This window comes from Chanos chanos, chromosome 1 (genome assembly GCF_902362185.1).
Source record: "Chanos chanos chromosome 1, fChaCha1.1, whole genome shotgun sequence".
NCBI classification, from domain to species: domain Eukaryota; kingdom Metazoa; phylum Chordata; class Actinopteri; order Gonorynchiformes; family Chanidae; genus Chanos; species Chanos chanos.
In genome coordinates, this window is record NC_044495.1 from 23,511,144 (window position 1) to 23,532,559 (window position 21,416).

A 21,416-nucleotide genomic window follows, 5' to 3' on the forward strand; every position below is an offset into this window, starting at 1 on the left:
AAGTAGTGAATATGGTAAGTAGGCTCCATAGGTTTGGGGTCAGTTCATCGATTCAAATTCAACCGTAGAACTGGGGTTAAAAACTAAACTGTAAAGTCTTACGTTTATTTGAATCCTGTGAAATGTGGGGTATTGCCAATATATTAAAAAATATTGTATGACACATTTTATGTTTCATGGCTCTTATTCTGTGTAAGGTATATTTTCTGAAGTTGCAAGTCCTGGTAATACCTTAAAGGGAACTTTCTTCATAGTTAATAATAAAAAAACAACAACATGTATTTTAGTTAATATTCGTATGAAGTAACCCTTGTGAATCATTGCAACAAGAAAAGTCACATATCTAAACAATCATGACGTGAGATTATCAAAATCAAATGTAATATTCAAATGAATGTGCTTTATTGGTACTTTTGGAGGGATGTAACCTGACAATGTAATGTAGCAATGTAAAATGTTAAAATGAATGTGTCAGTAGTACCCAGGTTAAATTTGTCAGTATTCATCACTGAATGGATACTCAGGATGGTCACTCCACCTGTAAATACAGAACGACAATATTTTTGCTCTCTTAGATCATTTATTTTTTCTATCTATCTATCTATCTATCTATCTATCTATCCATCTACATACCTAACACAACTGCTATTATTGCTATTAATGTTACTTACATAAGGAGCTCCACAAATCGGACATTCTTGTTGAGCCCTTCAATTGCTTTCATCTCCTCATCAGTGAGGCAGAAATCAAATATCTGCAAAAGAGAAAACCACATGGGCCACTGGTTATTCCTCTGGAGTCATGAGTCAACACTGTGACATAGACCAGTTTTCCTCAATTCCAAACCTGGGGACCCACTAAACCACATATTTCAGGGTAATGCCAAACATAAGCCCACTAAGTTTATGCGGCCATGGGCTCAGTAATGAATATATAACTTGAATCAAGTGTGGTGATGCCAGGCTAGAACAAAAAATAAGCTGTATTGTAATTGCCCATGACTGGAACAATAAATTACCCAGAACACAGACCCAGCCTACCTGGAAGTTTTCTTTAATGCGACTGGGGCTGAAGCTTTTTGGTATGACCACCACACCTCGCTGAACATTGAATCGCAGAGCCACTTGAGCTGTGGTCTTGTTATGCCTTTTAGCTATTGAAACAAGAAGCTCGTCCTCCAGCAACGGGGGGCTTTTCAAATTCACCCTATTGCCCCCCAAAAAACCCGAAACAAACAAATGAATCAATAAAGAATGATGGATTGTTATTCATTTTTGTTTTCTCATTCTCTTCAAATTTATAAGGGTCAATATGCATATACAAACCAAGAAGGATCTCTCGATGTTCCCAGTGGGCTGTATCCTACAATGACAATGTCATTTTGCTTACAATATTCCATCAACTTTGGCTGAGTGAAGTATGGGTGACATTCAACCTGAGTTGAGAAAAAAAATACATGCTCATACTCTTGCAGTGATGTGTTCTCGCTCATATTATGCAAACTTCAGAAGGTAAGATGAAGACTACCTGGTTGGACACAGGTTTGTGTTTCAACCCTGGCTTTTTCAGGATCAATTCCAGTTGTCTCCGATTGAAGTTGGACACTCCGAGAGATTTTATAAGCCCTGCATCTTTGCAAGCCTCCAAAGCCTGGAGAGAGAAAGAGTGTAAAATGAGCCAGAACACGTGTTTGTATTCAGGTTGGCTTGCATGTTGTTCACAACAGACCACAACACACATAACCATGAAAACTAAATCATACCAGGTTATGCTCTGCTAGGTATAACTTTGAGCTGTAGGCAAACATTATTTACATAAAATATTTTTTAATTATTTACATAAAGTCTTTTTGCATACTGCAGTCTTACATAGTTTTTTACATTTAAAAAAGTTACACGATTATTTACTTTTTGCTGTAATTTTATGGTATAATCCACTCTACCCAGGTCTGTTCAGGGTTCAGGTTTAAAGTCTTATGCAATTGCTTTACCTCCCATGTGGCACAGAGGTCTGTCTCATGATAAATGTGCTTTCCATTCTCATCTATAGGGTAGAATGTATCTCCTGGCTGAAAGAAAATCATGCAAGAAATGCACATTTACTTGGACTTTGTTTCTTTATTGGTGCAATCATATCAGGGAATGACAAAATTATAGTCATACCTTAAAGGCCATGGGAAGTTCAACAATATAAAGGTCCACATAATCCAGCTGCAAGGTCTGCAGAGTTCTCTCTAATGCAGGTCTTACAAGTTCTGGAGGATGGAAGGTGTTCCATAGCTGTTGTGGAAGGTATTAAAATAAAAGTCATCAAATAACATCTGTGTCATTACATTCTAGTCAACATTATGCGACAAATCAGCTTAGCTGAGGGCCAAACCTTGTAGGAGACAAATGTACCTTTCCACAGTAGAAGATGTCCTCTCTTTTGACAGTACCATCAGCGATTTTCTCACGTATGGCTTGCCCCACTTCGTGCTCATTGAAATACACCAAAGCTCCATCAATATGTCTGTAGCCAACCTCTATTGCAAGCTTTACTGATTCATATGGAGTTCCTTTAGGAGTCTAACAAAAAAACAAGAAAACCATTCAGCAATCAACAATCCTAAGGCTGTATTTCACATCCATTTGGAAACATAAATTATGTAGACATGGCATGCATTGCTACTGAGCACAAGTTGCTTTTAAATGGTGACAATGCAGATGGAACAGCTACCTCTTACCTTCTGAGGATCCCCGTAAGTCCCAAGACCAATGAGGGGGATTTTATTCCCATCACTCAAGAGAATAGAATGGCTCTCAGCAGTCAGTTCCATGATCACTTTTAAGAAGGTCTTTTAATACCTTTACACAAAGACAATTTATATGAAAATGATACTGGAGTAACAAGCACGACAAAATAAGCTGGCTTTGTTCGGTTAATGTTCTTCCAGGCTACATGTCTTCCTGTTTGTAGGTGAAAAGGTCGGACCTTGTCAGAGTTAATGAATAATGCCTCTTGAGATCCATGGCCCTAGGTTATTGACCCCACAATGAGATCTGATAAAAGCTAGCCAATGAACTCTTTATATCAAGAGAAAATATTTTCTTTTCGTACAATATGTGTCTATCGATCATGTTTAATCTGACTGCACTAATTTTAGACATCCCATCCGCCTTTCACTCACATTTGCCTTGTCCCCAAAACAAAACGCATTTGAGCACTAAGTTTGACCTCCACTGCTTTCCATACTCGAGTTGGAGGCCTAATCATCAAATGTGTATGGACGCGTCTGGGTTAGCCAGAGTCAGTTGCTTTGTTTGCATCAGCTAGGTGTATTTATTTCAGTTTACAATTGTATTGTATCTCAAATCCAAGATAACAGTTAGAATTAACGAGTAATAAATCAATTAAATCGTGTTTTGTTCGGTCGTTTTTCTGTTTTGTCCAGGTAGCCAGTGAACCAGTGTTTCTGAGAGTGATAGCTAGCTAAACTAACGTTAGCCAGTGGAGACTCTGAATATTAGTAATAGGTCCTAAACATGGTGACTGAATCAGCAGTCTTTTAGATAGTAATGTAATCATTTAGCTTATTGCGGGGAAGTATAAAAAGTGTTTTGAATTTTTATCCATGGACTAATTTAACTTGGCCGCATCATAGTACAATGGAGGACTCATCATGTCATCATTAAAAAAGACGCGTATCGGTCATCTATCGCTCCTTAGTCGGATACAAGTCTCGCCTGTATTCTCGGTTCATTGTGTGAAGTGATAACTGTATTTAACGACGAAGACATGGAGGGAAACGGAGAGAAAGTAAATGCTGATGATATTGTTATTATTGTGGAGAACGAAGCAGAAAGCATGCCAGTTCAAGAGGCAAATGCAAACGACCAAATTACTCAAAGTACAATGGATGTTTGCCCAGTCTGCAAGCTGAATTTCCATAGCAGAGAACCCAAACTCTTGCCTTGCCTGCATTCTTTTTGCAAGAGATGTCTCCCATCACCTTCAAGAAACTTGCTGTATTCTGATCAAAGGAGTAACCACCAACTTCAAATCGAAAACACATCCAAAACACGTAAGTTTAAAACAGTGAATGTCCACGACGACTTTCGTAGAAATGGTCCCCCAGATATAAGCAGCTAAAGTAATGTTGTGTTGGTTAGGATTGATTTGAATGCACATGGTTTTAAGCTTTAATATTTTCCATCGTTTGGTAAACTGGAAAAACAAGTTCGTAATCTGCTCATATTTTGTAGTAAGTATTTTATCATTTGGCTGTGTAGTTGCCCTCATCCTACTCTTTCTGCGAATCCACTGATGTACCGGATGAATGGTTTCAAGTTATGTGGTAATTTTTCTGTTCTCTTTTTTTTTTTTTCCAGTGAACGTGATCCGTTGTCCAGTGTGTCATCAAGAGTGTATGGAGGTTGAGGTTCTGGATAACTTCTTTGCAAAGGACTCTATGGAGGTGCCAAGCAGTACAGTGGAAAAGACTAGTCAGGTGGTTCAACAGTTGATAATGGTTTAATAGATTCTTGTAACTCTGGGTTAATTTTGTGACATCATTTGAAATGGAAACACATGATCATTATTTTTTTTTCTGCAGGTGTGCATGAGTTGTGATGATAACACAGAGGCCACAGGCTTCTGTGTGGAATGTGTTGAGTTCCTTTGTGTCACCTGCATTGAGGCCCATCAGCGGGTGAAGTTTACCAGGGATCATACAATAAGGCAGAGGGAGGAAATGTCTCCAGGTACCTTTAGAAAAGAATTTGTTAAAGATGCAATAATCATTCAAGATGATGTTTGTATGATAAAGTGTTTGATGTTTTTATGATAAAGCTAATGTGGAAGCTTTGTATTGAATTTCACATTCTTCATGAAATCTTATTAACTGAAGTTTTGCATTTCAAAATGATTTGCTTATCAATATCAATATATAATATCAATATATTGTTGCCGCTGGGTGCAGACAGTGGTTACACGTGTCTAAACTGTATAATGATTATTTACAGAGGCAATGGGAGCTTCTACACAGAAGCCTGTTTTCTGTGATGTCCACAAGCAAGAGCCCTTGAAGCTGTTCTGTGAGACCTGTGACCGTCTCACCTGTCGGGACTGTCAGCTTCTCAAGCACAAGGACCACAAGTAATGAATCTTATTTTCCTCATAATAATCCTCAAAAATTTTCCTCAGAAATTTTCCTCATAAGTGTTTTATCATATTATCGCTGCAACTCAATTTCTGTTGAGTAACTGGTATTTTTTTCAAAGCAGAGAAATAAGTTAGTCTGCTCATGTGCTATTTTGTGTTACTTATTTATGCAGTTACCAGTTTCTTGAGGATGCTTACAGAAATCACCGAGAACATCTTGAGAATATGACACACCAACTCCAAGAAAAGAGGAAGGCCATAGAGGACGTGTCTAACACAATAAACAGCGGGTAATGTGGAGTTTCCAAGAGCATGCCTCAGTATGTAATGCAATTAATTGGGTCTTATACAGGATAATATGTAACGATTTTATGAAATGTCCTTAATGTGTAAATGTATTCTTTTCTTTCAGGCTCCAACACGTTGATGAAAACCGAAAGGCTGTCACCAATGAGATTAAAAAGTCTATTTGCAATCTTATAATGGAGATTAACAGAAAGGGAAAAATTCTGGTGAATCAGCTTGAGGTATTATCACAGAATTTTGTGTCTTTCATACCACAGCTCTCCATACTGAAATGTATATAGTGTTTGAAATGTATCACACTTCTTGTGTGATCACAGTGATAATTATTGCTGTGTCTACCTAGGCTCTCACAAAAGACCATGAAACAGTCCTTAAGAAACAACAAGAAGATGTGTCCTCCCTCTCCAAACACTTAGATCATGTGATCAGCTTCACTAAGTGGGCAACAGCCAGTAATAGTGGCACTGCTCTTCTGTATTGTAAACGATTGGTAAGGGCTCATCTCTCATTTTTGCAAAGTTTATATCTGTTTGTGGAGTCGGCAGTTACAGTTATGTTTGAACGTGTCTTTCCCCTTTCAGATTATGTGTCAAATACAATACCTCATGCGGGCAAAATGCAACGCTTCATTCGTTCCTCTGAGCTCAGTTCGGTTCCAGTGTCGTTCTGGCTTCTGGGCTTCGAATGTTGATCTTGGTAAGAGTTACTGAGTCAGTAATTGAGTTACTGGATGAGTCTATGAGTACGTGTCTTGGCTTTGCTCCATAAGTTCATTCTTAACCAGTGTCAGTTTGCAGCACATAAAGATAACAGTGAGCCAGATACTGATATGTCTTTTGTTCTTTGCTGGTCCTCAGGGTCACTGGTGGTGGAAAAGGCCCCAGGTCGTCAACCAGGTGGCATGCAAGGCTTCCCTTTCCAACCCGTTCATCCTGGTCCGAGACCTGAGGGTCCCTCCGGGGCTTTTGCAGACGGGCAGTCTCAACAGCAGCGACAGAGCACACTGGCCCAACTCCAGATGCAGGTAGAGAAGCTCGCCCAGCATCCAAACCGACAACTCCCACCCAACCACTGGTCCTGGTACCAGAACATGCGACTTCCAGGAGGGCCACCACCCAGGCCAATGCAGGGCGGCTCACCCTCACAGAGCCTGCCCGGCATGACCCAGCAAGGCCGAAGATATGGCCCTCCGCACCAAAGTCCACGAAGTCCTACCTCTGTGCTACAGAACACGGGACTCCCTCATCAGGTGAGTGGACTGGGGATGATTTGATTTGAGTGTCTTTTTTTCCGTGATTCTCTGTGGACTTTCTCGAAAGATAAGTGCAGTATAAATACAGAGGATATTTTACCATAATAAAGGAGAGATACAGCCCAGAAACTGGGATACAGGGCACTGTTTTAGATAGGGAGGCACCAGTTATCAAGTATTTGTGTTAAGTACTATTTTAATGTTTAGTCTGTGCAGTTGCTGCCATTGATTCTGAGAAGTTAGCTGGTTGTTACAAATGTCAAAATTGCATCTCCAAATATAAGTAGATATAAAATGCAGTATAAGTTGTTGCTTAAGTATTGCACTGAGAGTAACGGTTTTCTTTACTGACATTTAATGCACTCTTCTTCTCAGACTCTTAGAGGACTTATCAACAGCTCAAACTTCCCTCCCAAACCCATTGATGTTCTCCAGGGCACATCACGTTTTTCACAGAATGCAGCTCTCACCAGTGGAGGGACCATGAATTCTCAATCTTCTCTTCATCAGGTAGTTGATACAGAAAAAGAGCTAGAATACGTTCAGAACATTTTGGAGGTATTTTATTGGATACCCCAAAGAAACAGTGGTAAAATGTTCTGTGTGGTCTGTATAGAGAAACATGATGGATGCTGCATACATGAATAAGAGGACTGAGCCTATGGGGTCTGTGTCTCTGTCTGCATCAAGACCCAGTTTTCCACAACACTTGCCTTCCACTGCTATAGACAGAACTGGTGAGTATGTTTGCTGGATGAATCTGAATTACTTTTAGAGCCACATCACACTAAGCTAAACTGAATATATTGTTGATTTTTTAATTTTTTTTTTTTTTTTTGTCTCAAGCACAAGGAGTACAGATTTCTCCCATGTCCTCAGCTACCTCCTCAGATGGAAAGGCAGGGTAAATATACACACATGCACTTTTCATTCTGTCACAACTCTGGGCTTCGGGCCCACGCTATGCAGTCAGTCTGTCTTTTCTGCTTTTTTTCCATTGTGTTTTCCTGTTTGTTTAAGGTCTGGTCCTCTGAAGCGCTCAGACCAGCCCCAAGGCGCGCCGCCCAACTCGGTCACAAAAAGACGACGAAGAGCATCGCCGGGCCCCATCATCGTCATCAAGGACGAGCCAGAGGATGACGACGAAGTCCACTTTGTAATTATTTACACTGAGTCTTGAGTGGAAAGTTCTGAAATTAATGCATTAGGTGGAAGCTAAAGAAATCAGCAACTAAAGAAAGCATCAAATAGGGTGAACACATTTTTCAGTATTTGTCTTTGGTCTGTCAGGTCCACAGCAGTGCAAAAGCTAGCCTTCCAGACAGCACAGGGGTTCAGTCTCAGACGCCGCAACAGGAGTCCCCTCCTGGAGAAGAACAGCCGACAGAAAAGACCCCAGAGCCTGACGAAGACCCAAATGAGGACTGGTGTGCTGTGTGTCAAAATGGAGGAGAGCTTCTCTGCTGTGACAAATGTCCCAAAGTCTTCCACCTCAACTGTCACATCCCCACTCTCACAGCATCCCCCAGGTATGGTTTAAAACTCAGGAAAGGATTTAATGCTTTCTGAAGCTTATTGTGTATGCAAAGCATATGTAAAACTGCGCAGTAGTTTTAACCTATTTCCTGTGTCTGTGCCTGCATGCAGCGGTGAGTGGTTCTGCACGTTTTGTCGAGACCTAATCTCACCTGAAATGGAGTATGATATCTGCAAGGATAGCGAGTCCAAAGTGGTAAAGGAGGATCCAGATTCTGAGACGTTCACACCTGTGGATAGACGAGTATGGACAACATTTATGCTCGTGATCTCATTTACTCCCCACACACCTTTCCTCTCTCTATCTCTCTTTTTCATAAATGTTTACATTGCACTCAACAATCACAATTTACCTTACAATTGCATCTCTTTTGAATTTTCACACAGAAATGTGAAAGACTATTACTTCGGATTTACTGCAATGAACTTAGCACTGACTTTCAGGAGCCTGTAACGCCATCGGTAAGGAACCCGTAACGCCATTTGGTTCATCTAATGATTATGTGTTAAGTCAGTTTTTTTTCCTCTGACTGTTCCTTAATCTAACTAAACTCCTTATTTATACACAGTCAATGCCTGAGTACAGTAAGATCATCAAAACCCCAATGGATCTCTCCATTGTGAAGAGTAAGCTGGAGTCCAGACAGAGCCCAGCCTATAAGAGAACGGAGGACTTTGTGGCAGATGTCAGGCTCATTTTCAAAAACTGTGCAACATTCCACAAGGTAGCATGACACAACCTATACTCATGTTATATACACTAGTCAAGTGAATTTTACCCATTTTTGCTACATTTTTTTCAGAAAATTGTGCCATGCAGGTAGCTTACCTTCGGACTTACATAATGTTTGCGTTATAAGTCTTTCAAAAAGACGCGAGAGAATTGGAGAATCTAAATGACAAACTGTTTAAGACAACGTGGGTATTTCATAGGTTTTATTCATAGTTCTTCTGAAATTTATATGCAATAAGAAAGTGTTCCTGATACTAAGTGCCAAGATTCTGTCTTTAATGAGGTTGAATTGGTCCATCTAAATATTAAAATTTGTCATGTGTTTAACAGTTGTTAACCAGAATACAAGACAAGAATATACCATTTCATGGGAGTTATTTTGAAAGACTCGAGCTTATTTCAGTTATTAATTCTTCTTGAACAGTATGCAAAACTTTGATGTAAATTTCAGCTGTCACAAATCGTCAAAGAAATTTTGCATTATCTCAGTTATCTGCCATTTTTGAATGAATGATGGTATACCTTTGTATATGTGCTATTGCAGGAGGACACAGAGATGGCTAGTGTGGGAGCAAATCTGGAGAGCTTCTTTGAGGAGCAGCTGAAACTCCTGTATCCTGATCGTACCTTTCCCGACGTGAAAGAGGAAGGTATCGCTCCTTTGGCACCCGAAGAACCTGAGCAAACGTCAAGTCCGACACCTGCTGCTTCCCCTGCTGAGAAAGCTGTGGAACCTCCGAGTGATGCGCAGCCTGAAGAAACACTCCAGTCTAAAGACACAGAGGGGGAAACACAGGACAACAGCAGTCCTGAAAGCACAGCCAAGGGGGAAGAGGAGTCAAAGGAACAGACTGGGGAGTAAAAACATGTGTGGAGAGCTCAGATCCTTTACACATTGTACAGCAACACAACAGCAAAGAAGCATGAGAGTATCTTTCCATCACTCGACTATTTGAATTGGGATTAGCATGTTGTGCTAAATCATTTTCTGCAATAACAATGTATATAAAATATTAGTAACAACGTATTCTGGAGAAGGGCAATACAGCCACTTAAATATGTTGTGACAGGCCCAATAAATGCCTCTGTGGGGGGAAAAAAAACATTTTCTTTATATGTTCTCTGTATGTAATATTAAGGGGTGAACTTAATGGTGAAAATAGAGATGAAATATGAGGGGAAAGTAAAGATGAAGTAGACATTAGAAGAAAAGTATTAAAGGTCTTCACATATTTGAGTGGTTACAGTTCTTCTTGTCTAATAGTAGAAGTTAATCATTTTCAGTTATGTATATGTACAGCCCTTATATTTATGGAAAACTGTTGGAAAGACAACCTCCAAAAATAAATTCCTTAAATGTAGGTGTAAACTGCTCATTTTCTCCCCTATGGAGAGCTGATCTATCTTCAGTTTCCTGAGTTCCTTGTCAGTGTAAATGAAATCAAAGTTGAGTGTATTAGTCGGAATGACGTTCGGCTCTTTAACATGTAACATTGTATTCAGATTAGAGATGGCCAGCTAAACTGGGGTTGTTTGATCAGCACCTTGACAGATTAGAGTTCCTACTTTCACCCATCCTGTTGCGGACAGCGGGTGGTATCACGGTTGCCTGATTAAGGCCAAAACCTTGAGTATGCTACAGCCTTCGCACGAAGACACGGGGTGATAAATGCAACAACAGTCGCTAGACGACACAAGCACTTGCCTCAGTCTCATGTACTGTGCAGTTAATTCCTTAGCGTGCGTAAAACATGCGTTAACAACCACTACACGAACGTGGGCTGGTTCATAACCGATGCAAAAAGTGCTTGTCTTCGTTGCGATCTGTAGTTTAACAATACATTTTATTGCAATGATTCCATGGGTTACAATTTTCATCTCTTTGTATGGACTTACCGAAGGGCAAGGTAAAGTGTTACTGTTTGCAAGTGACCACTTTGGTTACTTTCAAAAACATTTACTATTTTTATTTAACTTTAAATTTTTATTTGGCATCATTTATTTGATATTGGTTTAAATTTTAGTTCAGTTTGTGCGTATAACAACACCCTGCAGTCTTTAATGACAACGATAAGCAGTACGCCTACTTTTAAATATATGCATGTCTGCAGTATGTCAAATGGAAATAGACACCAGTTTCTCCTGAATCATTAACATAAAAACTTTAGATTTCACATTTGAAAATCAAGTCATGATTATACAGACAAAAGCAAACTCATCAGATTTTCATGTCTGGTGAATGTGACATTTACAACAGAGTTTCCGTCTAAGCACCAGATCGTGAAGGAATGCTGTGAGGACGGACGTGATTATGGTCTTCGCTGGCGCCACTGCGTTCATCTTCCCAAAATAGCCAGTTCCAGCGCATGCAGGTGAGAAAAGTCGATTTGACGCCGTTACTGTAGCATCAGCCTCGCGTTATCAACTTCTTCAAGCACCAAAATAAAAAAAGCGTTTTAAACAACCAACCATTACACTACTATAAGTGTAAAAATAAAATTAAGTGATCCCGACACAAACGGAGTGGTGATTACCTCTCCTAAGAGCATTTCGATAAATGATTTTAAGCACTTGGACTTGAATTGAAGGCGACTGAATGTTCCTTTATATTTCCAAAGGCCATTGCAGGTAGTGTTTTGTCTGTATCATTAAATGCACGAGTACCATAAGCTGACAAGGCTGAAGAACCTCACGATAACTGCATCAGTTATCACTGAGTCCCAAATCTGCTAATGGTCAAACTACTTGGTATAGGCTATTCTCATGTCTATGTGAAGTTCTAAAATGTCAAACAAGATCTGTCTCCCCAGCCCAGTTGTCACCTGGAACAGATGTGGCACAGTAATTGCTAGCATATGGAAATAACATCTTCCTATGCGTTTTCATACATTTCAAAAGGTATTTTCGACTTAAATCGTTTTGCACCGCTTTACTGATAGCATTGCTCAGGAGCAGTGCTGTATTGCAGCAGTGCAAGATGTGGCCTGTGTCAACGGCATCACCCAGGCTAAAGAGATGGGAGTGTGTGAGGTCCTGTCCTATGGAGATTACTACTCTAACAGGACTGCAGAGGTATGTGAAACTGACACACCTTCATCTGTGTCGTGCATTTATAATAACATTCCAAAAAGACACTGAAAGTTCTCTGGTTTGTTAACCTTGAATTTGAGATACTGATGGACTGCGTTCTTTACTTTTGTAACTCACTGAGCTCTGGGACTCATCTTTTCTTTTGCTTTTGTCTTGATGAACCTTTCTTTTATTCTTTTTTCACAACTCCATTCATTTCAGATGTGCTGTGAGTGCTGTTTGCTGGGGATACATTTTCAGGTGGAGAGTCTGCACTGTGAGCTGAATATCTCTGTTACCAACCTGTGCCAGGATGTAGCCAACTCATGTTGTACTGGAGACAAAAAAAATGTTACAACATTAGTGACAAAGGGTAATGAACACTCACTGAATACTCCACTGAAAGAAGCTAATATCTACATTAGTAGTGGTAGAAAGGAGTTTACTGAAGTCTCCTTTAAGTGTACTTCAAGTATATTGTTCAGGATGACCTTCAAGGCCTGATTTTGCCGCTTTTGCAGTCTCGGATGGTATTTGGATTATCTGACTGTTGCTCTTTAGAATGAGAGTACGACTGGATCATACCAGAGTATCACAGAGCATAAATGATTACAGACACATGTCCTTTTAATGACTTTTGATGGAGTCAGCTGCGTTTGTTGTAAGACGTAAGATCATACGATATCAAGGAAAGCCTATAAAACATGTCACTCCCTAGAATCTGCATTGAGATAATGGAAAATGTTTGTCAACATTTTGTCCCTGTTTTTCTTAACAGTTGGTGGTACAGCACCAACTGTAAATGGAGGAGATGCAGATAAAACCAAATTGTGTGCAGGTAAACAGATTAAATTTGTACTTCAAATACAGTTCAGGAAGCAGTTTAGTTTGATTTAATGTCTGATCACTGTGTAAATGTTGTCTGTATGTTGTGTTATTAGCGATGAGATGCTCACAGGTCTGTTTAAATAGTGGAACTTGTGCCTGCCATGAGGGCTACAGACTCCAGACTGATGGACGTAGCTGTGAAGGTGTGTCCTTACTTGCAGTTCATGAATTTCCATGTTCAATGAAGAACTGTAAACACTTTTAACTTATGTAAGGACATATTTATTTAGTTCCTTGATAGTGTTCAATTCTGTTCACTATTTTATTGAGGCACAAACGTTTCCTCTCAGATATCAACGAGTGTTCGGTTGGAGGCCATGACTGCCCAGAGGGGGAGCTGTGCATTAACACAGAGGGTTCATTCCACTGTCAGAGACAGGCTAACTGTGACAGAGGCTACAAGATCACTGATACCAATGAATGCCAAGGTCAGTCTCTGTAGTGTCCATGACTGCAGACATTTGATTGAAAACCTTATTTTGGTGCCAGGCCATTTATACACTCAAATGGAAATACTTGGCATGGACATCTTTTGTAGTATTTTTTTATTTTAAGTACTTTTTAAAATATTCTTTAGATATTGATGAGTGCAGTTTAGGAACCCATGACTGTGGCTCTGAGCTGAGGTGTCAGAACACACCAGGCTCATTCCAGTGCCAGTGATTTTTTTCCCCCCATATTTCTCTTGTGCTATCTCCACTGCTTCCACCCTACCTCAAATCTCTCTCTCTTTATTTTGCACATCCTCAGATGTAAATGAGTGTGCGAGTGAGAGCCGCCCTTGTTTGTCAGGCGAGTCCTGCATCAACACAGTGGGCTCCTACATCTGCCTGAAGACCGGAGTCAGCTGTCGACAAGGTTTCCAGCTGAGCAATGACAGCGACCACTGCATCGGTAAGCATTCAGTATGTGTACAGAAACCCAGTGAGCCCTTTAAAAGTGAATTAAACACCAGTTCATATGTTGGTGTGCTCCTCTCTTTTACTCTCAGACATAAATGAGTGTGAGGAATCCAAGGGAATCTGTGAAGGTCATGGCTGTGTAAACCTGCCAGGCTCTTTCCGCTGTGAGTGTCGCCCTGGTTTCTTCTATGACAGCCGCTCAAGGGTGTGTCGAGGTAAGCGTCTCTTTTACTTTGAGTATATTCAAGTTATATCCTCTGTTTCATGCATGCAATTGTTTTAGAGATTGATATGTATGTAATTGTCAAATTGCCTTCTAGATTTTGATGAGTGTAGAGCTTACTCGAGTCAGCTATGTGCACACAAATGTGAAAACCTGCCTGGGTCATATAAGTGCCGCTGCCACTCTGGTTTCAGGCTAGCGAATGATGGCAGGAACTGTAAAGGTATATTTACACTCTTTGCATTCTGCACTGACTCTACACTGAACTGGCTGGATATCCATTCATGCCTTACTAATTGGTTTGAAATGTATCGTCTGTATGAAGGTAAATGATTATATAGCCTATTGTTTGGGTAACTCTTGGTGACTGCGTGAACCATCCCTGTAGGAGAAAAACATTGTGTTTGTGGTCTCTCTTGCTCACTGACATAGATGAAAATATGAAAGAAGTGAGAATGGAATTTTTGTCTGTTAACACTAACAGTTTTTTTATTCTTTCTGCACATTTCTTTTATTCTCTCAACAGATGTTGATGAGTGTGCACTGTCAGCTATTAGGCAGCTGTGCTCTTATCAGTGTTTGAACACACCTGGAAGTTTCAAATGCACGTGTCCAGCAACAGGCTACATCCTTGCCCCTGACAGACTCACTTGCCAGGGTAAATAAGCACACATTTACCTCTGTTGTTTCTCATTGTTGTGCCTGGTCGTGTGTAATTAACACAATTGGCAAAATGTCTTTGTGGTCAGATGTTGATGAGTGTGTGAGTGGGACACACACCTGTGCTGTAGGACAGAGCTGTTTCAACATACAAGGCAGCTTTCGCTGTCTGTCATTTGAGTGCCCGCGCAACTTTCATCGTGCTGCAGAACAGTGAGTATTAAAGGTTACTGGCTACCTATATGTATATTAGAACTACTGAAAGTTTTCACAAGTTAATGTAGTGTCGTCCAAATTGGAAGAGGTGGAAATTATAAATATATTTAGCTGAAAGAGTATTAAGACTGGACCAGACAGGGAGTGCCTCTCTTCCATTGTCGCTTAAAATCAGTTTGTTGTCTAAACGCAAGTTTATCCTTATTGTCTGCCTTTTAAACTCACGTTGTCTCTTGTTCATTTCATCACCTGCTCTATCTCTCCAGTCGTTGTGAGCGCATGCCTTGTGAGAGGGCTAGTGATTGCTTGTCCCAGCCGTTGCAGATATCTTTCTACAACCTCACTTTTCCCGCCAGTATCCCCATACCTGCTGATATCTTACGCATGGGACCTTCCAGCTCTGTCCCTGGTGATGTTGTCAATCTATCCATCGCTGCTGGGAATGATGAGGGCTTCTTCAGTGTTCATAGGCTTTCCCATGGGGGCGTGATTGTACTTCGCAAGCCTCTTACCAAAGCCCATGATTTCCTTCTAACAGTAGAGATGAGGCTGATGCGCTACAGCACAGTTAGCTTGTTTGTGGCTAAGATCGCTGTGTTTGTCACCAACGAGAAGCTGATCTCAGCCAACAGTAGGATACCACACTAAACCCTGAGGTTAACACTTTGCATTGACCTCATTTGCCCAACAATGTGGAATGTATTTCTTTCAATTTATCTATATTTTCCTAGTTTCCTTTGTGTTGTTTTCTTTGGTATTGATGAAGGCTAAGCTCTGTTTACAACTGCTTACTGAATGTATCTATAACTGTTTGAATTTAAAAATGCCTTGTAGAAAGACTGGTGCCTATGAATTAATGACCTGATGTAAAGCTACCTCTTGGCACTCATATCAGAGTATTTAATCATAATGCAGCTCTACTAACTCTACATTTATATCAAAGGATTTTAATTGTGTGGCTTTCTCATTTTTGTAAATCAGCTACATATAAATAATTTTTTCTTTGATCATATGTGTTCTATCCAGAAAAGAGTCATTCTTCATTTATGAGTAATACTGAAAATTAAGCTCACTATCCTGTGAATCTGCGCATGCAGATCTGTGGATCTTGGTGTGTGACCAGTGTAAGCCAATGTAGACCAAGGTTCCCTCTTCCCTGCCTGCTGGCAGCTCATCAAGTGAAAACTGAATATGTAAATGCTAACAGCTACTCAGTGAGTCTCTCGGGGGAGTGGGTGGGATTTAGAGTATACTCAGCATCACTGTTTGGAGAACTAATAAAGATCCATTGTTAGTGTTGGGTGGTAATCAGTAGATCATCTGTTATTGTTGTTAAGGTTTACACAGAATTTTTCTAGAAGTGTCTTCAGGATGTTCTTACAATTAGTTTCTGTAACAGTGTGATATATGTTATAATGTAGTGTGAGGCTAAATTTACTAAACAGCTAGTACTTCTATGTGTAATTTTCTCTTCTTTTAAACCTTTTCTGTCTGTCAAAAAAACAAAAAAAAACTGCCAAACTTGTCTGTCAGAATTTTATCTGGCATGACATTAGAAAGATAAAGCGTGAACAGCCAGTTTGTTGCAATGGACATTTTATCATTTCATAAATGTGGGTAGACTGACCATGCACTAGTTAGAGACCAGTTTTCCTCTACATTTGCACAAAATCTATTCTGTTTTTGCTTCCTTGGGTGCAGACTTAAGCCGTGTTTATAATTGTTAAACACGTCTTATATTCAGTATGAGGAAGGTCTGTCCATTCATTTTAACTAAATTTTTTAATGTATTGCTAGTCCCCAGGATAAGCTTTTGATTTTAACACTTAGCTTTATCTACACAAATGCATGAGAACTGCCGCACTGGTTTTGTCTGGACTCTAATTTAAACTTTTCACTGGTAGTGTCTGGTCTCCAGTGATGGGTATAGGAACTGTGCTCATGTTATATGTATCAGAATATAATGTTTTAGATTTGGTGTTTATAGTAAAAAAAAATCTCTTCTTGTCTTCTCACAGACCTGAGAGTTCAGATACACTTGTGTGTGTTAGAGACTGTCTGTCCAATGAGTGTACTAAGTACTCAGTCCAACTCTTTTTGCATACAGCCATCTCCCTGCCTATTTCCAAGGAGTTCACTGGACCACAACGTAAGCTGTACCAAGAATGAAATTATTTTCAGATTTGTTTTTTCAATATCCAGTAACATATAGAAGTTAAATACTGCTATCATGTCTGTCTGAGAATGTTAACTAGTATTTCTCACAGACATTGTCCTCTTGAGAACTATGGTACCAGCTGACCCCACCTCTCACTATGAGGCCATCTTTGATGTATTTTTTGAAATTCTTCCTGGAAACCTCCAAAACTCCTTTGATATTGTGAAAGGCTCTGAGAGTGGCATGATTGCCGGTGAGTAGCTACAGTTGCAGCGGTTCTCCAGTTTGCTGATAACCATATAATGCAGACAAGTGTCATGCCATACTTTGTTTAAATGGCAGTCTCATCCCCTTTTGTCTTTGTGCAGGGATGGTTCGTCAGGTTGAGTCCATAGCTGGCCCAGTGGATACAGTCCTGGCAGTGGTGATGAATCATACAAAGAATGGAAGACTTTCGTACAGAAGCGTGGTTGCTATTCACATTTTCATCGCATAATGATGGTTTTGAATTATATGCTACTCTCATTTTGATTAGCATCGCTCTACATCAGCTCTAAATGCCATCCCCAAATACAGTATTCTTTTCATTTTTTTTCTGTAGAAACAGTTAAGTCCTTATGACACTACATCCCACTTCATGGTGAAAAATGTGGTCTCAGTAAATTATGGAATGAATCAGTCACAGTGTTGTTGTTTCTCATGTCTGATCATTTGCATAAAATAATGTAAAAATCCCAAACTTGGGAATCACCACAACACTAAACTAAACAACAAAAATATGTTTTTTGATCAGGGCTTGCTTTGTTTATAATTGTTTCTTGGAGGGCCAGGAATGTGAAGAATCCTGGCTGCTTGATGCAAAAAACACCTACAGATGAAATCCTTCAAGAGACAGTTTTTGCCAAGCAGATAACAAATTTACATTGTTGTTTCACAAGGAAGCCATGAAATCCTAATGTGTGTAATCCATAAAATGCGCTGTTTTTTTGTTTGTTTGTTTGTTTGTTTTGTTTTGGGGGTTTTTGCTTGCTGCTTGGTAACTAATTGTTAGAGCCAGAAGTTTGCATGAGCTAAATAATAAAGACTTGTGGCTTCAGGGCATGGCTTCAGGTTCTTACAAGACCCCTGTTAGGCACTGTTGATTTTATGTCTTTGTAATAATAAAGAGACACAGAGATTAATCTTTGTTGAGGGTCTTCTTTTATTGGAGCTAAGTGGTGGTTACAGACAAAGAAGAACAAGCTCTCTCTTTGCTGCACAAAATGTTACTAAGAACAGAGTGTGTCTAGTAAATGAAAAAGCAAGTTTATCCTTAGTAACATCCCCCTCCCTCTCTCTTTCTCTCTTCAAGTGTTGTTTTCATCTCTCAAATCTATCTCAAATTGGGATGGGATAAATTCTGAATCAGATAACTGAATAACTGATAGTAAACTTTGCTTAGTTTAAGGACTTTTATAGAGTGTTGCAAGTAAAATTGGACCTGAGGAAACAGAAGTCAGTTTGATTAAATTCCTTGAAAATCTAAAACAAACAAACAGCTTTCTACATATTTAATTAAAATGGTTAAATGAAACTGAACAAAGGTTCATCAAATGAAATAACATATTCATTATAGTTGGATTGAGTTTATTACATTTTCTTTAGGCAAAATGTTTCTTTGAAAGTTAGTGAGGACACAACTTCAAATCATGAGCGTTTGCATTCGTAACAAAGTTGTATTTTACATCTGTAATTACACAGAATCTGTTCGGTTCGGTGCTTAATTCGGAGGCTGCGTATGCGTTTGGACTTTTATTTTGAACAAGCTTTATTTGTCGGCCATGTTGGGACATTGATTGCTGTTGCTCAAGTCACATAACTGAAAGACATGCGTCCTTATTCAGTCATGCCACCTTCGTCATTGTTATTCGCACGTGAGGACCACCATTAAGGCTGATTTTCGGTAAACATAAAGACTGTTTTCAAGCTGTTAGTTGTGCCAGATCGGAGTGTTACTCTGAGTGTCTGATCCGTGCTCACGGAAAACTTACAACATGAGACTTCGCAGACTCCGTAAGTGCGTGCAGATTGCGCCCCCGGTCTTGACCAGGGCATTTTCCCATTGCAGGACACTGTCAAGTAATGTTCAGACTCCATCCAACGTAGGGCATCCCGTATCTGACAGCACAGAGAACGATAAGGGGACTGATAGCAAGGATGAGGAGCCGAGGCTTAGAAGATCTCCAAACCAAGTGTCTGTTCTACTCTTTCCTGGTCAGGGCAGTCAATTTGTGGGTATGGGACGAGGACTTTTACAGTATGGCAACGTGAAGGAGATGTTCTCCGTTGCGCAGAAAATTCTTGGATATGATCTGCTCTCTCTGTGTTTAAACGGGCCCCAAGAGGACCTTATGAAGACTGTTCATTGCCAGCCTGCAGTGTTCGTCACATCTTTGGCTGCTGTGGAGAGACTGAACCACGAAAATCCGGCAGTAAGACATGCCTGAAGTCTGTGCGTCTGCACATTGATCTCAAAATAATTTAGAAACTTATTTCTTATTGCCATGATAATCATATGTGAAGGGCTATTGTGGCATCTTAAATTGCGTAATAAACGCGCTGTTGCAATGACACTTCACTAATATTTCACAGGCAATTGAAAATTGTGTTGCTGCAGCTGGGTTCAGTGTTGGCGAGTTTGCTGCCTTGGTGTTTTCGGGTGCTATGGATTTTGCTGAAGGTACAACTTTCCTCTGTGCTTTTGTCATGTGCTGTAGGCCTATGTCATGATGTGATTTTAGCAGTGTATCTTCTACCTCTCTTTGCCCTTAGCTCTCTATGCGGTGAAAGTGAGAGCAGAAGCCATGCAAAAAGCTTCTGATCAGTCTGCAAGCGGGATGTTGTCAGTAATTGGAAGACCCCAGGCCAATTATAAACAAGCCTGTCAGCAAGCCAGAGAACATTGCTTGTCTCTGGGTCTCCCGAATCCTGTTTGCTCTGTTGCTAACTACCTCTTTCCTGATGGGCGAGTCATTGCCGGACATAAGGAGGTAGGGCACACTGGGTGATTTGGTGTTGTCTTAAGATTTTTTAAATACAAAATATCCATAAAGTTGGAATAAACTGACACCCTCAGGTTTTGTCAGTAAAGTGAGGACTTCTTCTTGCTGGCTGATCTTAGGTTCAAGACATATGATGATGACTGTGATTATTGTGGTCGTACTTTACAGTGCCATTCACTGAATTCTTCTTCATCAGGCGCTGGATTTCCTCCAGCAGAACTCTAGACGGCTTCAATTCCTTCGTACACGGCTGCTCCCAGTGAGCGGCGCGTTTCACACTTCGCTGATGGAGGCAGCGGTGGAGCCTCTGGAGCATGTCCTGAAGCAGATTGAGGTGCGGCGGCCAGAAATCGCAGTGCACTCAAATGTGGATGGAAAACGTTATATGCATGAAAAACATGTGCGACAGCTCCTTGCGAAGCAGCTGGTCTCTCCAGTAAAGTGGGAGCAAACACTGCATGAAATCTATGAGAGAAGCCAGGGCAAGGACTTTCCTCACACTTATGAGGTTGGTCCAGGGAAACAGCTGGGTACCACGTTACAGAAATGCAACAAGAAGGCGTTCAAGAAATATACACATATTGATGTGGTACTCTCATGTGAATGATGAATGGAATATGTCAAACTACACATAAACTTTTACTTGTGTGAACACAGAGTCAAAGTACAGATTTAAAAAATAAAAAACACAAAGACTAAATTGGTTTCATCCTCACTTTTGATCTAAAGAGACATACCAGGGGGATTATGTGTTTTTTTTAATGCAAAAGATAGTATATTCTAATTTTCAAGACAAATACACAAAGACAAAATTCTTTTTTTTCCCCTTTTTTATTGTTGCACAGATTACTTAAAAAATTATTTTTGAAATGAAGGTCCAGCTTCCTTTAGTGATGTAGGAATTGGTTTTTGAGCAACCAACCCAGCCTTCATAAAACCAACTGTAAACCAGCAACAGCCTTATCAAACATGTTCTGCAACATACAAAAACACATTACTATGTGAACCAGCACTCGGATCAGGATTCAGTAATAAAAAGTGGTAAAAAAATGATTGTTGTTAATTTAAAAAAATCTGCCTTGGCTCTGTTTGATTATACTGAGGCTAAAGACCTGCTTTTGGCCCCTTGATGTAATGATTAGTTTTTTATGTCATCCCAGAGTGCAGTAAAGACTGCTGCAGTGGCCAGTAACATGGCGGAGACTAACAGTCCTGTGGTCCAGCTTGGCCAATCAGCAAAGTGCACGTTAGAAACCTGCATGAAAGAGACGGAAAAGTTACATAGGCAGC

At 40.1% G+C, this 21,416-nt stretch overlaps 4 protein-coding genes across 5 annotated transcripts; 3 read left to right on the plus strand and 1 right to left on the minus strand.

Annotated features, from left to right (window-relative positions):
* Window positions 1-380: 380 nt before the first annotated feature.
* On the minus strand, window positions 381-2,951 carry LOC115809005 (aldo-keto reductase family 1 member D1). 2 transcript variants are annotated; one of them, XM_030770428.1, is made up of 9 exons: window positions 2,726-2,951; window positions 2,400-2,567; window positions 2,163-2,279; window positions 1,991-2,068; window positions 1,528-1,650; window positions 1,326-1,435; window positions 1,041-1,206; window positions 672-754; window positions 381-538 (listed from the first exon to the last, which is right to left on the minus strand). In XM_030770428.1, the coding sequence occupies exons 1-9, from the start codon at window positions 2,816-2,818 to the stop codon at window positions 496-498; spliced, it is 981 nt and encodes a 326-aa protein (XP_030626288.1). In that variant the 5' UTR covers window positions 2,819-2,951; the 3' UTR covers window positions 381-495. The 2 variants fall into 2 exon arrangements, with proteins under 2 accessions (XP_030626288.1, XP_030626298.1); XM_030770438.1 differs by lacking the exon at window positions 1,528-1,650.
* Window positions 2,952-3,628: 677 nt separating this feature from the next.
* Window positions 3,629-10,289, plus strand: trim24 (tripartite motif containing 24). Its single transcript, XM_030773131.1, has 18 exons — window positions 3,629-4,063; window positions 4,371-4,489; window positions 4,595-4,742; window positions 5,004-5,136; window positions 5,316-5,432; window positions 5,555-5,669; window positions 5,792-5,938; window positions 6,030-6,144; window positions 6,306-6,697; window positions 7,076-7,258; window positions 7,317-7,437; window positions 7,547-7,604; window positions 7,721-7,856; window positions 7,991-8,229; window positions 8,348-8,480; window positions 8,624-8,698; window positions 8,806-8,961; window positions 9,514-10,289. Exons 1-18 carry the CDS (start codon window positions 3,778-3,780, stop codon window positions 9,829-9,831), a joined length of 2,991 nt encoding a protein of 996 aa, XP_030628991.1. The 5' UTR covers window positions 3,629-3,777; the 3' UTR covers window positions 9,832-10,289.
* Window positions 10,290-10,821: 532 nt separating this feature from the next.
* LOC115812606 (fibulin-1-like) lies at window positions 10,822-15,575 on the plus strand. Its single transcript, XM_030775126.1, has 14 exons — window positions 10,822-10,876; window positions 11,227-11,341; window positions 11,909-12,041; window positions 12,300-12,369; window positions 12,817-12,876; window positions 12,980-13,069; window positions 13,217-13,354; window positions 13,504-13,588; window positions 13,627-13,820; window positions 13,918-14,043; window positions 14,149-14,274; window positions 14,578-14,709; window positions 14,801-14,924; window positions 15,194-15,575. Exons 1-14 carry the CDS (start codon window positions 10,822-10,824, stop codon window positions 15,573-15,575), a joined length of 1,830 nt encoding a protein of 609 aa, XP_030630986.1.
* Window positions 15,576-18,969: 3,394 nt separating this feature from the next.
* mcat (malonyl CoA:ACP acyltransferase (mitochondrial)) lies at window positions 18,970-20,733 on the plus strand. The gene is made up of 4 exons (XM_030779010.1): window positions 18,970-19,556; window positions 19,717-19,804; window positions 19,897-20,114; window positions 20,323-20,733. Exons 1-4 carry the CDS (start codon window positions 19,119-19,121, stop codon window positions 20,731-20,733), a joined length of 1,155 nt encoding a protein of 384 aa, XP_030634870.1. The 5' UTR covers window positions 18,970-19,118.
* Window positions 20,734-21,416: the final 683 nt, after the last annotated feature.